The sequence below is a fragment of the Coenobita brevimanus genome, chromosome 50 (assembly GCF_032717465.1).
Source record: "Coenobita brevimanus isolate Jiangsu-jjx chromosome 50, ASM3271746v2, whole genome shotgun sequence".
In the NCBI taxonomy this organism is placed as follows: domain Eukaryota; kingdom Metazoa; phylum Arthropoda; class Malacostraca; order Decapoda; family Coenobitidae; genus Coenobita; species Coenobita brevimanus.
Window position 1 is genome coordinate 43,628,161 of NC_137003.1, and position 20,497 is coordinate 43,648,657.

General features: G+C 39.1%; 1 protein-coding gene across 1 annotated transcript; it reads right to left on the minus strand.

The window, feature by feature from the left end:
- Nucleotides 1-2,290: 2,290 nt before the first annotated feature.
- LOC145399755 (uncharacterized) lies at nt 2,291-18,692 on the minus strand. The gene is made up of 3 exons (XM_080272303.1): nt 18,612-18,692; nt 2,602-2,809; nt 2,291-2,556 (listed from the first exon to the last, which is right to left on the minus strand). Exons 1-3 carry the CDS (start codon nt 18,690-18,692, stop codon nt 2,291-2,293), a joined length of 555 nt encoding a protein of 184 aa, XP_080128429.1.
- Between the last annotated feature and the right edge of the window lie 1,805 nt (nt 18,693-20,497).

Below are 20,497 nucleotides of genomic sequence, written 5' to 3' on the forward strand. Positions count from 1 at the left end.
AGGATCTCGGTGGCAATTATGACAACGCACCCGATTATGGCAACAATTACGGTGGCAACTACGGCCATACGCCTAATTATGGCAAGAATCATGTTGACATCTACGTCAACACACTCGATTATGGCAAGAATCACCGTGGTAACTACGGCAATGCACCAGACTATGGAAAGAATCAAGGTGACAATTATGGCAATGCACCCGATTACGGCAAGAATCAAGGTGGCAACTACGGCAATGCTCCAGATTATGGCAAGGATTTCGGTGGCAGTTATGGCAATGCACCCAATTATGGCAACAATCACAGTGGCAACTACGGCAACACACCCGATTATTTTAAGAATCACCGGGGCATCTATGGCAACACACCCGATTATGGGAAAAGTTACGATTATGGCAAGAATCCTGAGCACGGGAAGAGTTATGGCAGCAGTTATGGCAAGGTTGTCTACAATAGTCATGGGCATGTCAACGGCGAACCTTATAGGTTCTACATGGTAGATCACTATGGCGACGGGTATGGCAAAGGTAGGGACATCGGTTACCATGGCAGCCTTCACGGCAACCACTACGGTCCACTGAATTATGGTGAGGAGTTTAGTTATAGTCAATACGGCAAGTATAGTTGTGGTGGGTACTGGAAGCCCATAATTAAGCAGTATGGCAGCGGCTATGGTAGTGCCTATCATCCAGTGCATGGGTAATGGTGGCTATGTTCGTGAGAAAGGCTATGGTGATAATGGAGGGTATGATCACCATGGTGGATATGGGAATACTGGTTATGATTTTTTTTTTTTTTTTTTTTTTTTATGTGCTCGACTCTGGGCATAGGCTTCACAGCCTGCTATCAAGGCCCAGTAGTCCTCCTACATACCATACACTTCTACATGTCACCACTTCGGCGCTAACACCCACCGTCCATATTGAATACATGCTAGGGCTGTCTCATACAGGACTGGTGTATTGGTATTAGCGGGGGTATTTTTACGACATGTCGGCGGGTCTTCTGGTAGATCAGTAAAGCCTGATTTAATGAAATTCAAATCCTTAAACTGTTCCCTGCCCCAGCCGGGATTCGAACCTGGGTCCGTTAGGACTGCAGCCACCTCTCTACCGATTGAGCCACCGCCTCCCCCATTGCTGGTAGGGGGATCCTACACTTCAGGAAAATATCGTATATTGTTGATATATTGTTAATTACATTGTTAAATATTTTCGAGAATAAAATGTTAAAGTTTTAATCCACTTTTATTTTTAAAAAAGGGATAATACAAATAGACACCTACATTAAAAGGAAAACTGATGAGCAAAGGATGTTATGAAATATGCAGCCTATGATATGCAATGATGATTATGATGTGTAGTAAAAAGGAACGGGTAATTTTTTGTACATTCATTAAGAGGACCAAGTAACATTGCTTAGATACATCCCCAGCATCAGACGCATCTGTTTGTCTTCTCAGGAACTCAGTAGATTAAGGAACAAAGCTACACTGTGTCCATTGACTCAAAGCATGGGTGATGGTAAGGGTTGCCTTCACGAGGTGGCACCGATATGTCCGGTCATTTCCGCAGCCCCGTTATACAAACGTCCCATAACTCCCCCCCCCCCCAATCCCTTGAAGAAAGGATGGTGGACTGCGAGAGAGGGACAACTTCATCTTGTAGGTCTGCATGGGTTTGTTTTCATTTGCTATGCGGACCTCGTGGATTTATATACATCCACCAAATGGACCATATGGATTTGTGTACATTTACGCAGACTACGTGGATTTACTTACACCCATCACGTGGACCACGTGCGTTTATTTACATAATTTTGTTATGTGGGCCACGTGCATTTTAACCACGATACAGATCACGTGCGTTTGCTTATATTTAACATACCGTAGGACTTTGTAAGTTTCTTTACGTTTGTTGCGATAACCATTTTCTATCTATCTATCTATTGCCAGACGCCTCAATCCCGTTTGGGGTGGCCACAAACAAATCGCCTCCAAGTCGCCCTGTCCCCCGCCATATCACTGCCCTGCTCCCAACTCACACCCCCCTCTCTCATATACCATTTTGCTTTCGCTAAACTATTAGTAGTTTCATCTTCCCAGTACTGTTGGTCATTTTCAGGGTTCACGCAAATAAAATAATGTGAATCAAAGTGAAAGCAACCAATAGACAAAAATATAGTTTTTATTATAATGGAACGCAGGGTGACATGACGCATCCAGAGGTGAAAGTGAGTGAAGGCAATGTGGCAGATCGTCTTGTTGTGTCGCTAGGGTGATGTGATGGTGATTTAATGCCCGTAGCCGCCGTGCCCGCCATGTCCGTAGCCGCCACCACCATGACCACCATGTCCGTGTCCTCCGTGTCCGTAGCCGCCACCATGACCGTAGCCGCCACCATGACCGCCGTGACCACCACCATGACCGTAGCCGCCACCATGACCGCCGTGACCGCCACCATAACCGCCGTGACCGCCACCATGACCGTAGCCGCCACCATGTCCGTAACCACCCTTGGGACCAGCCAGGTTGTAGGTGTTCTTGGATGTCCCTCCCACTTGATTGTATCCATGTCCACCATGGCCATAGCCGCCACCGTGACCGCCGCCGTGTCCACCATGCCCACCATAACCATGGCCTCCACCATGACCGCCGCCATGACCTTTACCATAGCCGCCGCCATGACCTTTACCATAGCCGCCGCCATGACCACCATGACCGCCATAACCGCCACCATGACCGCCACCATGACCGCCACCATGACACGCGGCCGCCACCATCACCACGCCCACCAGTGCTAATGTGACCCTCTGGGAAATGGAAAAGTATGAAATATAATAGGGAAAAAAATTATCAGTAGATATTTTGCACAACAACTTCAAAGGTAAACTGGTGAGTTGAAAGAGAATGTGTCCAACCACTTCACTGAGAGAGGTCTCGCAAAACTGAAAAGAAATCGCTTAGGAGTGGGAAGATTTAAAAAAAAAAAAAAAAAAAGGATATCATCATACTAAAAGGTCAAGAGTGTATTAGAGACAGAAGCAGTCTGAAGAGGTCCAGAGTAAATGTCCAGCCATGAACAAACGCTCGCTGACATGTTTCTACCGACTGTGACAACTGATGGTACAGGGTGACACAAAATGAATGCAACCCATTAAAGTGTGTGTCATTTGTACACCTGATTAGAGATTTGCTTTATTTTTTCATTCATGTTAAGCTGAGCTGATAACAATATATATATATATATATATATATATATATATATATATATATATATATATATATATATATATATATATGATCAGATAGCTCTGATATTGGCCGTGATTTCTGTTTTCAGGTCTCTGATTGTCTGGGGGTGGTTTTCATAAACATGATCCTTCAGATAATCCAACAGATAGAGATCTGGGGATTCAGGTCGGGTGAGTGTGGGGCCCATGCAGGGTCACACCTCCTACTGATCAGTCGATCCCCGAATCATTGCCGCAGCCACATCAACGTTTGGTTTGGTGTGGGGTGGCCCCATCCTGCTGGAACCATTACTCCCCGCCACTGATGCCACTATGTCTTCCTATTGTTATGGGTTGCATTCATTTTAGGTCACCCTGTATTCCATGAAATTTCTTGTGACAGCAATATAAAGCACACAACAAAAGAGTATAAGAAGAAGGGATAATCTCTATCGTTTGGGGAGGAATGTGGAAGACAGGACACAGTGGTGGTAGAGGACTGTCGATGAATGTGTACTTATGTCTGTACACTAAGCAGACGTCTGGTCAGTTGTCTTGAGGATCGCTCTGACTGTCTCAAAGATCAAACCATTCTCAGGGTCCCGTGGCTCACTCTCAGTTGAATGTAATCGTCTGACACGTGAGTTGAAATAGATTACTAGAGTTATTTCATTTATGAGAGGGTTAACCACTGGTATCAGTATATATATTTTCAGGCTCGTATGACGTCTGCTTAAGTAATTAAAATTGTCTAGTGTTAACTAGAATAGGAAACTGTTGTTGCAAATCTATCTCAAAGTGCCTCCTAGGCGGAGATATTTCGCAAAGGGTTTGTTACTAAGTTTTTATTTATAGATTCATTAATTTATTAATTTATTACTTTCTGGCAAGGATTCATTAACTGAACTAGGCACAGAAATGAACTTGCCACCAAGCTTTCAGTGCAGACGAAGGAAAATGTAGACTAAGCTCCAGAATGAGGTGAAATATACAGTAAATGAATGGCATGAATTTAGGAACGACTTGTGGAGACCTGTATATGGGAGTTCTTGTCATTTCAACTTTCTTCTCATTTTTGTGTCTCATCACTAGGGGTGAACTGAGTAATAGTAGATGGGAAGGAACGGTGATGGAAAGATTATCTGATTATTAAGTTCTCTGTGTCTGGGAATCGGCTCAGCTCATTTGGTATGTTGGTCCACAGTATCTTCCTTGATCTAAATTGTCGGTGTGAATTTCTAACTGTAGTGGAAGACAAGGACAGTATAATAACTGAAAATCAAGTGGTTGGAGAATGCCAATAATGACAAAATAATCATACTAATTAAACACCAAGAAAAAAAAATACTGAAACATTGTGGGATATGAGTCACTGTGTGCAAAAAAATTTAGGCAAGATTCTAGTAACTGACACAAATGCACGCTTACTTGCTGTACAGCGTGATATCTTGAGCTGTGTTTATTCACATGGCTTTAGTTAACATAAACATCTCTAAACTATCAAATGGATGAGTGGGAAACAAAGGAGAGGAACTTAACACAGGCCGCTATGACCCCCTCTTAGTAGATATAATTACCTGGTGTTAGTTGGCCATTCATTCAGCTGCATCCAAACTCAGTCATCAGTCTATGATTTTATGTATATGTATGCCTTTAATTCACTGAAAATGTTTATTTACAGTCTTTATAACAGATACTTACCAGCGCTTATTCTAAATCAAGAAAGCGAGTAATGTGTAAATTTTGTCATTGTCAATCACAAAAACACAAACAGACAGACAGACACATGCAGAAGCACACACACACACACACACACACACACATTCTCACACAATGAAACGCACGCACGCACACGCAGTCAAAGCAACAAATTCTACGCTCACCTTTCACTCTCATCCAGACTAAAAAAAACGCTGACCTAAAAAACCGCACCAGGAAAAACAAAAGTAGAAAAACTCCCAGTCACGCTTCATCTCAGGGACGTGTCAAATTGGGGAACCGAGGCGCGGGAAAAACAAGAGTGAAAAGTATAAGAAAAAAAGAAAAGAAAGGGAGACGGAGAAAGTTGCTAAAATGAAAAACTGGATTAAAAAAGATGCTGTTTGTTGATGTCAGTGTTAGTTTGAAATAAATCATCGTCCCTTATCTTGGCCCATATCTTCCCATGCTTACACTGGGTTGAAGGGATTTAAAGCAAGGATCTACATCTCTTTCGGGACATGAATCAAAGGAAAAAGTAACCCCCCCCCCCCGTATAAAGATGTAGTCAATGATTCTGTTATTAATTGTTTTCCACCTTGCTAAATGTATGCTAAAGCTTCCTGATATTTTGCCCTTAATTCTTTCAATCAAGCGACTTATTCTACTGGTTTATTCTTGATACATCCAGACGACTTTATTGACCTTAAGGGAGCATATTGTAGTGAAAGGGTGAGTGAAATCAAAGTCTCCCTAAAACTGAATAAAATGGTTTGGATGTAGAGAGAAAGAAATAAACCAGCGCCACTGGACTAAAGAAGCAAATAATCAAGAAGTTCGGAATCTCGTCTTATCGAATTGGGAACCCCAGACATGTAGAATTTTTGACGACGACTGTACAATTTCTCTCCTCTCCTCCCCCGTACCGCCACACATCCAAATCACAGGTCGGCGGGTCAGCTTGGGGCAACCTCTGCACAATTACGACTGAATGATGATGACGACGTTGATGATGATAGTGATTTTTTTTTTATTACCGTTCTTTTTATTAGTAATATATTATTATTGTATTTTATCATCATCATCATCATCATCATCATTATCATTATTATTTAGCTTAGTCTTGCTGACTTTATAATCCTTAAATTCTATCCATATTATAATCTGGAACTTAAGATACTTAAAAATAAAAACTAATTTCAGAGTAGCTAATGAAGGTTATATGTAACTCCTGCACTTCAAAAGCCAGGCTAAAACTGTCTGGAAATAGCTAGAATAAACAGTACAGACAGTAAATAGGTAATCATAAGTGTAATAACCTTTTAGAGCATGTTTTACGAGTCCAGAAAATTGTTGTGTGTGGATAGAGAATGTGTGAATTTAAGAACCTTGAGGGTGTAAAGGAAAAGGGAAATATAACTGATGTCTGAGTGTACAGGAAAGGGGAAATATAATCCATGTTTCAGTGTAGAGAAAAGGGAAAATATAAATATAAGCAATGTTTGAATTTGTGAGACTTGAGTACATTAAAACGTAGGGGGGAGGGTATGATAGATCTATGGATTTGTGGAACTTGACTTTATTTAAGACGGGTGTGATGGATATGTGGGCAGCGGCTGTTAAGAAAAGGCGGCTATTACGCATATTTGATTTTATGAGACGACAGTAAAATGAAAAACAAGAAGTAAATAAATAAATGAAGGAGTCTATTCAGTACTCCAATCACGGTCTGCCTTGATGCCACCTACAGTACATACTGTTCGTCAGGCTTACCTCGCACGGGATGGAGGCAGGCGAGTTATTGTTTTTGGTCGAGTTTCTTTGTTTCTCTGTTTCTCTCTCTGTTTCTTTCTTTGTATGTTAGCAACATTACGGAAAAAGGGCTGAATGAAATTACATGAAACTTCCAGGATATGTGGGCACTGTGTGTGTGTGTGTGTGTGTGTGTGTGTGTGTGTGTGTGTGTGTGTGTGTGTGTGTGTGTGTGTGTGTGTGTGTGTGTGTGTGTGTGTGTGAGACTTATTTGCTTAATTCACTGTTCTTGAGTGTAGATAATTCTGATTAGGATTACCATTTATTCATTATATTCTTTTGGTTTACTGGTCTTCCAAGCTCCAAGTGAAAATATTTAATTCTATGTGAGAAAAAAGTCTAGATGATGATTATGATTATATATTAAAAAATCCTATAAAGGCTACGATATGATGTACTGTATTAGGTATTTTCCGTGTATGGTGTTAATGGTTCATTGGAATAGAGAGCCCTTGACATTGATATTCTGATACTGGATGGATTCATGAAACAGAAGTATATATTAAAAAAAGATAAGAACTATTCACGTGCTGCTCCAATTGCCCCCTTCCTCCACCCCCCCAAAAAAAAATTGAATAAATGAAGAAATAAAACTTCTTATCTCTGAGTATCAGTTCATATGACGCTTACCATCGTTGTTAATCAGTCAGACCCAAGTGGATGAGCTCTGTCGGGTTACTGCCTAAAACTGGACCTCATCCCCGTTTATATACTCCCTCGCCTCCACCACACCTGGGGATGTCGCCCTCTCATTGGTCGATGCTCTGACCACGCCTCCTCTTCCAGTAACTAACTAGTAAAAAAAAAAAAAAAAGTGCAATAAATTTTGTTAGTGAAAGTTAAAGACACGACGAAATCTTGGACATACATATTGGGAAAGAATGAGAATAATGTCTCTGTACAATCTACTTTTTTCTCCGACTCTGGGCATAGACTTAATAGCCCTTTCCCTGAGGCCCACCAATCCTCCAATGTGCTTCCATCTTCACAAGCTACTAGTTTGGCTACCAAGTGACTGAAGAGATCTAATACTGGAAAGATGTGAAAAACAGACTGATGAATATTTTAAACCCTTCATACTAATATTCTCTCTCAATCAATATATTTCACCCCATCAGCCCGAGACCTCAGGCATTATATATTTTACCTGCCACGGAATTAGTATTATTGTTATTTTTGGCTTAGGAGACTCAAGTAGTGAAAGGGTTATTGAAGGCTATATATTCGAAAAGTTATCCTGAGCCAAGTAATGATGTCTGGAGATAGCAAAGATACAATACTTCCTCTGGTTTTAGGGATTAATGATTTAATTCTTTTGTCTTCCGTAAGGCATACAGATTTACGAACTTTATTTATTTATTTTTCATTTGTTTATTTATTTTTTGACTGTACTCAGCTTCTTTCGTGCCATATAAACTGTGCAAGCAACGAAAAGAAAGATATGTTTGCATAAGTAATGCTTCTCAGTTTAATAATAGAATAGATATCAGCTTAATCAGAACTGACATACTTGCACGAGAAAACAAATCTTCAGCAACAAGAACTTTCTTCGTAATTTTTCACTGCGATCCTCACATCAGTATTTCATAATCACATATACTGGCAGGACGCGTAACGTCCTTCAATGTTGCCTTGGTGGCAAAGGTAGGCCAGCAAAAAACTCTCCTGTCGCTTCACTATATCTTCCTTATCATGTCTACCATCTGCACCCATCACAACAACTACCTCAAACATCAGAATTATAGCCTGTGATGTAAAAGAAGCTCTCAATGTCCTGATTAACGAGGTTCACCCTAGCTCTTCTCTTCCCCCTTTATCCTCCCCCTCTGTCTTCCTTTCCTGCTCTCTCTCTCTCTCTTTTTCTTCTCACTTTCCCTTCCCCCCGTATCTTCACTTCCTCCTTTCTCTTTCTTCCGTTCTCTCTTCTTTCCCTCCTCTCCCGTCTCTTCCTTCTTGCATTTCTGCCGCTTACACGAAATGCAGTCTGACCCAGATTTTTTTAACGAGTCACAGGAGGAGGTGAAGTTTTTGTTTTCGCCTTTGACTGCCTTACTTGGGTCATTCTCCTAAAGCAGGTTAACCCAATCAGCACGTTGATGTGTACTCTGTTAAATTCTTGCTAACTCCAGACAATTTTGCAGAGCTTTGAAGAAACGATTAGTTGTCACGGGCCTAGAAAGTCTCCATTAACCATTTCACAATCAAACTTTTCTTCTTCTAGATATATATAATCGTCTTAAGTAACAGGAATTAGATCAGCTAGCAAGGGTACTCAGAGAGCACAATGATCCCAAACCAAGTATTTGACCTTGACCCACGACCTTGATCCATGACCTTGACCTGCACCAGAATCGACCCACCTCTTTCCAAATGTACGCAAGATGTGTATGTCAAGTTTTATCCAGATCTGCTCAGACATGAGATCCTTAACCCAATGAAACTAAACATTGACCTGTGACCTTGACCCGTGACCTAGACCTTTGATAGATCTGCACTAACATTCAAATGATTTTTTGTAGACCCACGAACGATGTATGTGCCCACTATGATCTGAATCAAATCAAGTATTTCATACATTCATACATAAAAGCATATACACAAACTGACTCAATCATAATAATTGCTCTTTCGATGTTGACAGCAACAGCAAAACAACAAAACAACGGCAACGACAATAAGCATACAGCAAAAAGAAATTATCGTGAAGAAGGGAATAATATGCGAAACAAAATACTACATAAAAACTTAATTCCCTTACCACGGTGATATCTTTCGCATTTTATCTTGCTATCTCCAGACGATTTTCTTCAGCTTCACATTTCGAACCTGTGGGGTTACTATGAGAGGTATCTCTAAAGTTAAATACAATCGTATAACGGTAGCAAGAAAAGATCACGAAAGACATATACTTGTAATTTCACCACGCTTGCATAATATGGTGCATTGTCTTCCTTGCGTTATAGGGATTAAGCATTAATACGTGGAATTTGAAAAGGTTCGTACGTTATGATCCACTCTGGCGTTCCTTCCTATCTGATCAGTGATCAGGATTCCTTAACTGAAACGAATATATGGGGAGATTTAAATGAGTTCGTAAATACGAAGGTTCTCTTGAGTTTCTTTCTACGTGATCAGTGTATGTAAGACGAGATTTCAATGGGTTTCGTAAATACCAATCCTCTGATGAATTCCTTTCATTGGGTTATGTTTGTTAATTATTTCTGAGTGTATATATATATATATATATATATATATATATATATATATATATATATATATATATATATATATATATATATATATATATATATATACACACACACACACACACACACACACACACGTTTAGGCGCTCTATCTTATATCAAGTTTCGTTTTCACCGTTCATTTCTTACCTTCTCTCCTTTAGTATCTCTTATTTTTTATACAAAAGCTTTCAGTTTTCTTCATAATTAGGCATGTTTTTATGCTTCTCTCTCTCTCTCTCTCTCTCTCTCTCTCTCTCTCTCTCTCTCTCTCTCTCTCTCTCTCTCTCTCTCTCCATGATTATTCCCTTTCATTCGTATTTTTAGTTTCCTTGTGGTCAGGGGAAACTGGGGTCAGAGTTGATTTTCTTTTATTTGTTTTCTTTCATAGCCTTTTTTTCATAATATTTCTCATCAGCTTTCTCTTGTGCTTTCTCTTCCGTTTTGCTCTCTTTTTCTCTCTCATATTTTACCTCCCCCCCCACTTTTTTTTTTTACTTTCCCACACGTTGTTATTAATTTATTTCTTGCTCTCGTTTTTCTTTTGCTTTCCCGTGTGTTTCCGTCTTTAGTTTTTCCCTTCTTTCTACAGTTTTCTTTGCATTCATTTTGCTTTTTCCATGAAGTTTGCCTGCTACTGTCTTTACACCAGTGCTCAAGTGGTGATATGTGAGAGTGAATGGCACCATCTAACAGTGTCTGAAGTGAATGCTGAGTCTCTGAAATCGAACCACATAGGATATGACCAAAGTCGCTTCAAGAACAAAAACTAAAAAATGATTAGTTAAAGAAATGGCTGTCTACTGAACACATCTTATTCATTAACACTATATGCATTCATGTCCACAGTGGGATATATTTTTACACCGTCTGTACATATGTATACTCCTATACAGAAGTACACTCGAACATTCACATACACGGGTTGGTGCACACACGGAAATGTATCCACACTTGGATGTATAATCATGCACACAGACGGCCACGCGTGCGGTCCAATTTTCGTAAATAGGCTTCGCGATGATGGATAGCTCTGAAAATAATTCCACCGCAAAATTTTTTAAAGCTCTGACCAGAGTGGATTTTAATAAACAACTTTCACTGTTCATCCCGAAGACAAGACGGCGACACGATGGAGTAAAAGTGTGAGTGTGTCTGATGGTCTCACGTCTCAGCCACTCCCCCAGGGTCGTCCAGGTGCTGACATCAATATCCGACACTTTGAATCTATGCTGACTTTTGTTCTCTATGTTCCAGAATCTCCATTAATCTTTGCTACTGGGACTCAAAAATACTGACATTTATTTCCAGTACTCAAGAGTCTTGTTGATGCCTTTATCAAACACCTAATTTATTTTGATGTCCATATTCAACACTCATTCCTGTACTGATGTCTGTATCCAGCATTCAGAGTCTGTGTTGATTTCAAATTCGACATTCAGAGTCTATGCTAATGTCTGTAATTATCCGACACACAGACTCTGATAGCGTATGCAGCAAATCCTACATTCAGAATTTAGGCTGACAACTATTCCATCAATTAAGAATCCTTACTTACGTCTGTTTTCTTTATTCAGAGTTTGTATCGGTGCACTTTCTCACAGTATCTCAAATTTTTCAAATAAACTAACTATACCCACATACTAAAATTGTGGTACTGTCTCGATAAAAAAAAAAAAAAAAAAAAAAAAAAACTGATTTGGATCCTCTTCAAGTAGGTAAAAAAAGAGGATCCCAGTCAGGCTGAAACTGTTCTATCCACATATTGAATACAGTGAAAATATGAGGTTAAAGTTCTACGACTACCTATTTCTGACAATCAGGAATTTATACTGATGTCTATTCCATCACCAAGGATCTTTACTGACACTTACTGGTCACACTCAGAATTCTTACCAACACGTATTTCGACATTCAGAACTAGTCGTCACTGTTTTATTACTCAAGTAACTAAGGTAAATATGCTTACTGTCAATCTAGAAACTGCAAATTTTGTCATCATATTATCTAGTAAGGGCAGTTTGTGTGTAGGAAAATATGTGCAGTATGTAAGTTTTTGATTACTGCTTATAAAATTCCATGTTGGGTGTGGCAGAAATATCAGTTAAAATGGAGCAAAAATAACTGCTCCAGCAAGCTAAGCATGACTGATAATGAAGGCGAAGCGTTGCGTGAATGTAAGTCTCAAGCTTTATGATATATTAATTGCAGTGTGACATTCGCAATAAAATGACTGTGCCTTACTGACTTTTGGCAATAGAAAAATCGATGTTGTCTTATTTGAAGGCTTTTATTAATACAATTTGTCTTATGCCGTAAGAAGTTTTTCAAAGAATAAACGTGACTGCAATAAGTATTGCAAAAATTACACCCACATAAAACTGGAAATTCTTAAGGAAAAGTCATAGCTTGGCGAATGTTTGAGCAAGGTTTTTGATGCTAAACTCACAAAGAATAATCTTCATCAGATAGCGTCTATTTATTATACTCTTCTTGCTATCAGACTATATTATTCACCTTAGGGTAAATGTGTCATAGTGAAGGGTTTAATGGAGACTATGTCTAATCCTTCTAGTACGAACAGCCTCCCCTGAAATAAATAAAATCGTCGACAGACAATAAGAATTAAATACACAGTAAATAATTGTAAGAAATGAATTAAAAACTACTCACCTACGAAATACACTGAGATACGCAACACTTTCATGCGTAAACGCACTCTCAAATATGAAAGAACTGCGGGAACTAAAGAAAAAAATGCATGAAAAATCTACATTTCAGCAGATTCTCTATGATATAGGTTCAATATGGCGTCTATAATCGATCCAAGATATCTCGACTGACGTTATAAAATCCAGTACTCAGTTGTTGCGTTGATAAGTATAGAAAGGTACATTCGCCTCTTCCCAGATGTTGCGCATACTTTTAAACTTTTTTTTTTCTTCTTCTTCTTTCCAGACAGACCACAGTTTGTGGTAGGTGGTGGCGACCATCATCCACTCACTTGTTATAGTGCTGCCTACTTCTTAATTCACCTTCTTTATTCTTTTTGTGTCTGTCCTCTTCTCTTCCTATTTCTCCCATCTTTCCTGTCACTTTTTATTTCTCTTCTTCTTTTGCAGGTGGTTTTACACTGAGTGGCTTCCTGTAAGCCAGGAAACCATTTACAACGCTGGGTGGTAACCACATAACCAACCCATACGTGTTCCCTACGTGTCAAGAAGTGGGTTGACGGAGTGTTAGTGCCCCTCCCGTAAAACAACTGACTCAAAGACAAACGGTCACCCCCTGCGGGATTATGGAGAGAGAGAGAGAGAGAGAGAGAGAGAGAGAGAGAGAGAGAGCAGTCAGTTTTCTGCACCATATGATACCCTCTTAGCTTAGAAAAATGAAAGCTAAGAGAAAAATGAAAGAGGGAAGTTAAGTTCTGAAAGGTCAAAAAGGTCAATCTAGAGAGATGACCCTGGAAGTTCTGTCCATCTCCGTCCGTAGTTCAAGCTACTCTGGTATATATATATATATATATATGTACTGAATATGTTGGTTGTGGTAGGTGGGGACGCTCACCATCCACTCACTCGATGTTGTGCTGCTCTTGGGTGTCTGCCCTTTCCTCTTCTCCATCCTTCTTTACTTCCATCCTCTTCTGTCTTTTTTTCCTTCATTCTTTCCTTTTCCTTCTGCCTACGGGTGACTTTACACTCCCTCTTCTGTCTTTCTTTCTTCGTTCTTTCCTCTTCCTTCTGCCTGTGGGTGACTCTACACTGAGTGACAAGCCAAATGGTTTTCTGTACACCAGAAATCCATTTACTACGTTGGGTGGTAACCATATAACCAATTTTTGGCACCTGGTGAATTAGTGAGTAACTACGGCGCTCCAATCGGATTGAGCCAGTGAAGGTTTATATCCAAGGGTTGGTTGGAGTTTATTGCTCACACAATGCCACTCAGGGATGAGTGAGGCTGGTCACTCTCATCTTAAATGTCAGGACCACCATGCCCAGCCCCGGGCTCCTACGCTTCTCATGGGAAAACGTATCACTGGATGATGAATATATATATATATATATATATATATATATATATATATATATATATATATATATATATATATATATATATATATATATATATATATATATATATATATATATATATATATATATATATATATATATATATATATATCTGTATATATATATATATATATATATATATATATATATATATATATATATATATATATATATATATATATATATATATATATATATATATATATATATATATATATATATATATATATATATATATATATATATATACAGATATATATATATATATATATATATATATATATATATATATATATATATATATATATATATATATATATATATTCATTTATCTGTTTACTGCTTGACTCCGTATACTGTAAGGGATGGCCTGGAGGGGAAAAATACGCTTCAAGGATTTGTCACTTGTTTTTTTAAGCTTAGGAAAGATCCTAGTGGTGAAAAAGTTTGAGTTTGTGCAGATTCTGTCTAATCCTTTCATTATGAGAAGTGTCCCCAGTTTAAGTAATCCTCAGCGTTTGCAAATATAAAAAATAGAAAGCCATCGTACTGAAGGAAGTGTTTTCCTTTCATCACAGCGGGAGCACGAACCTGGAGGTGATTAAAAAGTCAACCATTACGAAACCCTGTTGCCGCCATTGCCAGCTTGTATCTGATCTTAGGTAGAGTCACGGGTCCGTAGTGTCGCGATTAACACAATTCTCTGTCCCCTGACAAAAAGACACAACAATGGCCAACACGGAGGCGGCGCATGAATAGGGATTACGCGTCGCTTGATGCAGCTTACGTTTTGGTAAAAATCACTAAAAACAAGATAAAACTGTGCACCTCGAGCCAAACTAAACATACTTTTAGCCCCCGTGATCCCATCCGTGATCTACAGAACCTGGATTAAGTGGAACGGTCACCCACTGAGCCACTGACCTTAGTAGGGAAACCGAACCTAATCGATTTCACGAGTTGTGGTAGATTGTACTAAATGAGTGAAAGAGTTACATAGATACACAGATCACACATACATGAAATGACTGGGATAACCAACAGAGGGATGGCTTGACTGGATAATTCAGAACTGCTTGAGGGTTGATTATTTTTAGCAACAGCTCTTAGACTAAGTGTGAACAAACGATATTTATAATACCCGGGAGACAGAGACTACTCCTTCGATTGCCAGATTAAAAGATGGCATACAATCTGTCTCTATATTTACTTAATCCTTTCATTTCTATCAATTGTCAGTATATTTGCGTCCACAATCTCCTTTCATTCCATGTTCTCAAATTCTCTTACATTTTGGCTTTTTTTTTTTGTCTTTTTAGCCAACTACTGTATTTTGCGAGCCTCTGGCCTTTGGTTCCTTCTTCTTACGTATATACCCACCATATTCTCCTCCCTCCACCCCACCCCGTACCCTCAAGCCTACTATTTTATACCCTATTTCGCCCATGCCTTCCATGTGTAAGCAGGCCGCTAAAATACATACATATACACAATACTTTTCATATCGTTTCGCTGAACATGGGCATACAGCTTAAGTACATACTCTTCTCTTTAACCCGCAGATTTTTTTTTTTTTTTACCCTACGTATGCCAAGAAATCTCCATGTTTCTTTATCCATCTTATTTACCCTGTATGCATTAAAAAAAAAAGGAGCAATTTCTACGTAATTATCTTCTCTCCTCACTCTTGATTAGTGACATCCAGTGCCATATCAAAACCAGCCATCTAGAGGTATGTAGATAGACAGATAGACGGATGGATAGATAGATAAATAGATAGATAGAGAAAGAGAGAGAGAGAGAGAGAGAGAGAGAGAGAGAGAGAGAGAGAGAGAGAGAGAGAGAGAGAGAGACAGACAGACAGACAGACAGACAGAGACAGACAGACAGACAGACAGACAGACAGACAGACAGAGACGAGGGGGGGGTCTTTTTTCCACCTTCCTGAATTCACGCCTTTTTCAACGACTTTTTTTTTTTTTTTTTTTTTTTTATAAATGGCATTGCTCCTTTCTTTAAGCCATAATCTATAAGAACACTTTTTCTTGTTACGTTTTGTGGCATATATAAAGTTTGTATTAAAGTCAGTAACATTATTGTCATTCAGTCTATGTATTTCCTTTCTAATTGTGTTTGTTTATCTGTCCCTTTGTAACTATGTTAAAAATTCTGCTGTATTATCTGCCATTCTATCTAATCATGCATATATCTATTACGGTAAATCTGTGAGAATCTATCTACTTGCCTATCTGTTTGTTAATTAGCCCTCTATGTGACCCTCTGTCTTTTTGTCTGTTTATAATTATCTGCCTATATATCTATCTGTCTACTGTATCTGTATGTTTCTCTGTATCGGTTTTCATATCTATATATCTACCTAACTACCTATCTGTCTGTCTACCTATCCATCTATTCATATTTCTATCTATCTCTATCTTATCATGCTAAAAAGAAAAAAATATATACTCGTGAAGGAAACTTAGATATGAACAGATGCACTGAAAACATTACTTTATTAGCAGGTACAAAATTTCAACTGGCAAAAAAATAATAATAACTGCTCTAGACAATAATCCACGTATCTTTTAACACTGACACGCACTTTTAGAATCAATGAGAGATTTTAATTTTGTTGATAAAGCAATAAACCTGGCAGTTCTCACGCGTCCTGCACACGAGATAAATGTCTTTGTGTACTTTTGTCTGGGTTATGTTTTCCCATTTGAGAACAATAAACAAAAGAGTTGTGTTGCAGTGGTGTATTCATGCTGTCCATGCTCTTAGGTCATAGATGCAGTGTGTGATAATGTGTTTGTTTCTCAGAGTTTAATATTCCATGTTGCAGAAGAGATTTAGCTTCAGAAGAGAGGTATCCATTACATTCTACTAAGTAACTGGTTTCTTCGTGTCAGAAAACGGAATTCTTCAAAGAGGTACAATGCGACATGAATACACACACACACACACACACACACACACACACACACACCTATATATATATATATATATATATATATATATATATATATATATATATATATATATATCTATCTATCTATCTATCTATCTATCTATCTATCTATCTATATATATATATATATATATATATATATATATATATATATATATATATATATATATATATATATATATATATATATATATGTTATCCTTAATTCCAATAAACAACTGGGGGTGGATTTAATTTGAAAATGGAAAGACCTCTGAAATATTTTAGTATCCAATTCGTCCAGAAATACATAGACGAAATTTGAGGTAGAGTAACACGACCTAATTCTACATTTACCCGATCGTCACAGTAATGGCTGATCTGGGAGTTAATGAGAAGGAAGGTCTGAGAGGACCTTGGATTTGTGGCACGATGAGTGTGAAAGAAAACAAATTTGTCTGAGGCCGAGGGAAAGTGAAAGGGGACAAGGTTTTCTGACCAGCAGCCAGAGTAAAACACCTTAAGGAGAGGTACTGGAATGCAGAGGGAGAGGGAAGTGGGTGTAAACAAGAAAAATGGAAACAAATGAAAGGGAAGGTAGGAGTAATGCACAGGTGGCTCGAGAAGTAGTTTACTGTCCAAAAGAACGCGACTTTGAGCGCAGATTAGGGTAGGGATGAGGCTGATGGATTGGCTTTCGACAACATAGATTTTGCTGACATTTCCCAAGACCCACCAACCCGTCACAAAAACACCACTACTAATACCATGGCACCAGTCCTGAATAAGAACGCCCTAGCACTTATTTATTTATCGACTGTCTGGACGGTGGGTACAGCATTAACGGCGGAATAGTGATATGAAATGGTGTGTGTCATACGAGAAGAAGACGATGATATAAACGGAATCAGTTCTTATCACTAACATTTGATATGAATACTCATTTTAAGTGCGTTGTATTCTGTTTTGCGGCAGATATGATTGGATATACTCATCAGCTTCAGCATCTGTATTTAGTTGTTGTTTCCCACTGTTCCCTGTCGCTCTCGCTCATTTTCTCTGGCCAATCCTCCACCCCCCGCGTGACACCCACACACCCACACCCACACCCACCCACACACACACACATACACCCCCCCCACACACACACACACACATACACCCCCCCACACACACATACACATACACACACACACATACACACATAGCTGTCGTACACTCTCTCACTTCTCTTTTACTGGCCTCTCTTAAATTTTCCTACATCTCTCTAATATTCTGACACACCTGTCATATACTCCCTCGTCTGACTTTCACTCTCTGAAGTCTGTCTCCGGAGCCTGCCTCACGTCAAATCCTTCACCCTTCCTGCCTTACCCAACCACCTTCCACTAACCAGCATCTCTTCTGCCTGACACCCGCCTGGCCCAGTGCTTGGCTCCCACTGACCTGCTTTTCCTGACTGCTTCCTACCTACCTGCCTCGCACCCTGACACCCCCCCCCCCTTCTCGACCCTCGTGCAACCATTCCACCCCCCTCTCCCTATTGTAGCCTCCTTCTCCCTTCCTCTCACGTACAGCCTCCCTCCTCCCTCCCCTCTCACAGTCTGGCGTGACGGGGTGGCAGGAACAGCCAGGCACGGGCGTGGTCGTGACACAATCCCGAACACGGCAACACTGATCATATTCACTGATGCCGTAATACGTGTTTTATTCTTTTGTTTAATAATTGAAGTGTTACATATATAGATAGATAGACAGATAGATAGATTGCCTGATATATGGAAAAATAGCGATATAAAGATATAAGGATCAATATGATGTATATTTAAGAGTGATATACAGCAAAGAAAACATGATGATACTAGTCAATATGTATAGTTAACCTCATAACCACTGAGGTTTTGTATGGCATTTCCCTCTTCAAGACTAGTGTAATTTGAAACACAAGGCTATCACAGCTATGGACAGTCCCACTCACTTACACTATGTGAATATTGGCGTATTAAATCTTTAGGCGCTGGAGATGTTCTCAGCTAAATACAGTTCTGTGACGTTAATCTGGATAAAATCCCTTGACAGAGGAGCAGTACTCTGTCTTGTGCAGACACTCAATAACACATTAAAACACCATATTACACTGCTAACTTCGCGCGCGCGCGCGCACACACACACACACACACACACACACACACACACACACACACACACACACACACACACAGTATCACCCCGCTTCACATTCAGATCTCATAGATCACAAAAAATCACTAACCCAGGGAAAAAATACTCACATCAAGACCCTCCGTGGCCTTGGACGCTATTAAAAATTTATTTTGACCATCGTCTGAAATCTTACTGAGGTCACCACCTGATGTTGACATTCAGTCGAAGAAAACTTGCCACTCAAAGGGGTAACTGATGTATATTTTCCAAGTCTTTCTGAACTCTGGTCTTCAGCAACATCGTTCCCTTGGATGTAGATATTAGAAGTACTTTTATATTTCACACACACACACACACACACACACAAGCATAAACATACTCTTACGTATAAAACTGATTCAGACATAATACAGACTCCTAACAAGTGCCTATTGATTTATATGTGAATTGTTACTGTTGTGTAATTCTAGGTTAGTAAAAGAACATTCGTCTTTTTTTCATGCATCAAACAGAAAACATGAGACGGTAAATAAATAAACCGACAACATTTATAAGAAGGCAGTTACTGATCAACCTTCTAGCTGAGAAAGAAAAGGCTTGGCATGGTAAGTGGCCCCAAGAATATCACTTAAAATCATGAGGAGAAATTGTCTTTAAAAGCAAAATGTGCTTTTGAAAGGTATGGCTGTATTAGTGAGCACCAGATAATATGTATCGGTGAAAGAAAGTTCTATCAATGACACCTATTTAAGAAGTCAAAGGTATGCGGATAAAAAACGTAGCTAAGAAAAATGCAGGTGGAAAGTTAAGTGAGTAATAAATGTGATATACTTGTCATAAAAGGTAATAACTGAATTTCACTAATATCGAATCAGGTAATAGCATGTAAAATAAGAGTGGAAATTATTTTACTATCAGTTACTGGATTATACCAAAGAAAAAGCAGTAATAATACCAACAGATTATTACTTTTCTATTATTAAATTATTGGTTATTAGATTATGATATGGTAAAAAGAATGTTGCTCTTGTCTTACTGTTATTTTCTTTCTCTTCCAAAACATAACAGCCTTACATAACAATTCATTTTGTACCTGGGTAACCATGACGACCGGATCCCTTTCTGATTTTTCCGGCCTGTTTTTTGCGGCTTTGTCTGGGGTGAGAATTGCTCAAAATATCAGGGCAATACATTTTCTTAAATTTTGATGTGTGTGTGTGTGTGTCTGTGTGTGAGACCTTCCCCCCAGTGTGGTATAAAAGAGTGTGTTGGAGAGCAGGTCATCAGTCCCAGCCTTCACCGATCTGAACCATGGTAATACTCC

Coding starts and splice junctions, on each gene's coding strand:
- LOC145399755 (XM_080272303.1), bottom strand. CDS start 18,692: ATGATCAGTGTTGCCGTGTTCGGGATTGTGTCACGACCACGCCCGTGC. Junction 2,810..18,611: donor CCACCCCGTCACGCCAGACT/GTGAGAGGGGAG, acceptor TCCATTTCCCAG/AGGGTCACATTAGCACTGGT. Junction 2,557..2,601: donor GCATGGTGGACACGGCGGCG/GTCACGGTGGCG, acceptor GATACAATCAAG/TGGGAGGGACATCCAAGAAC.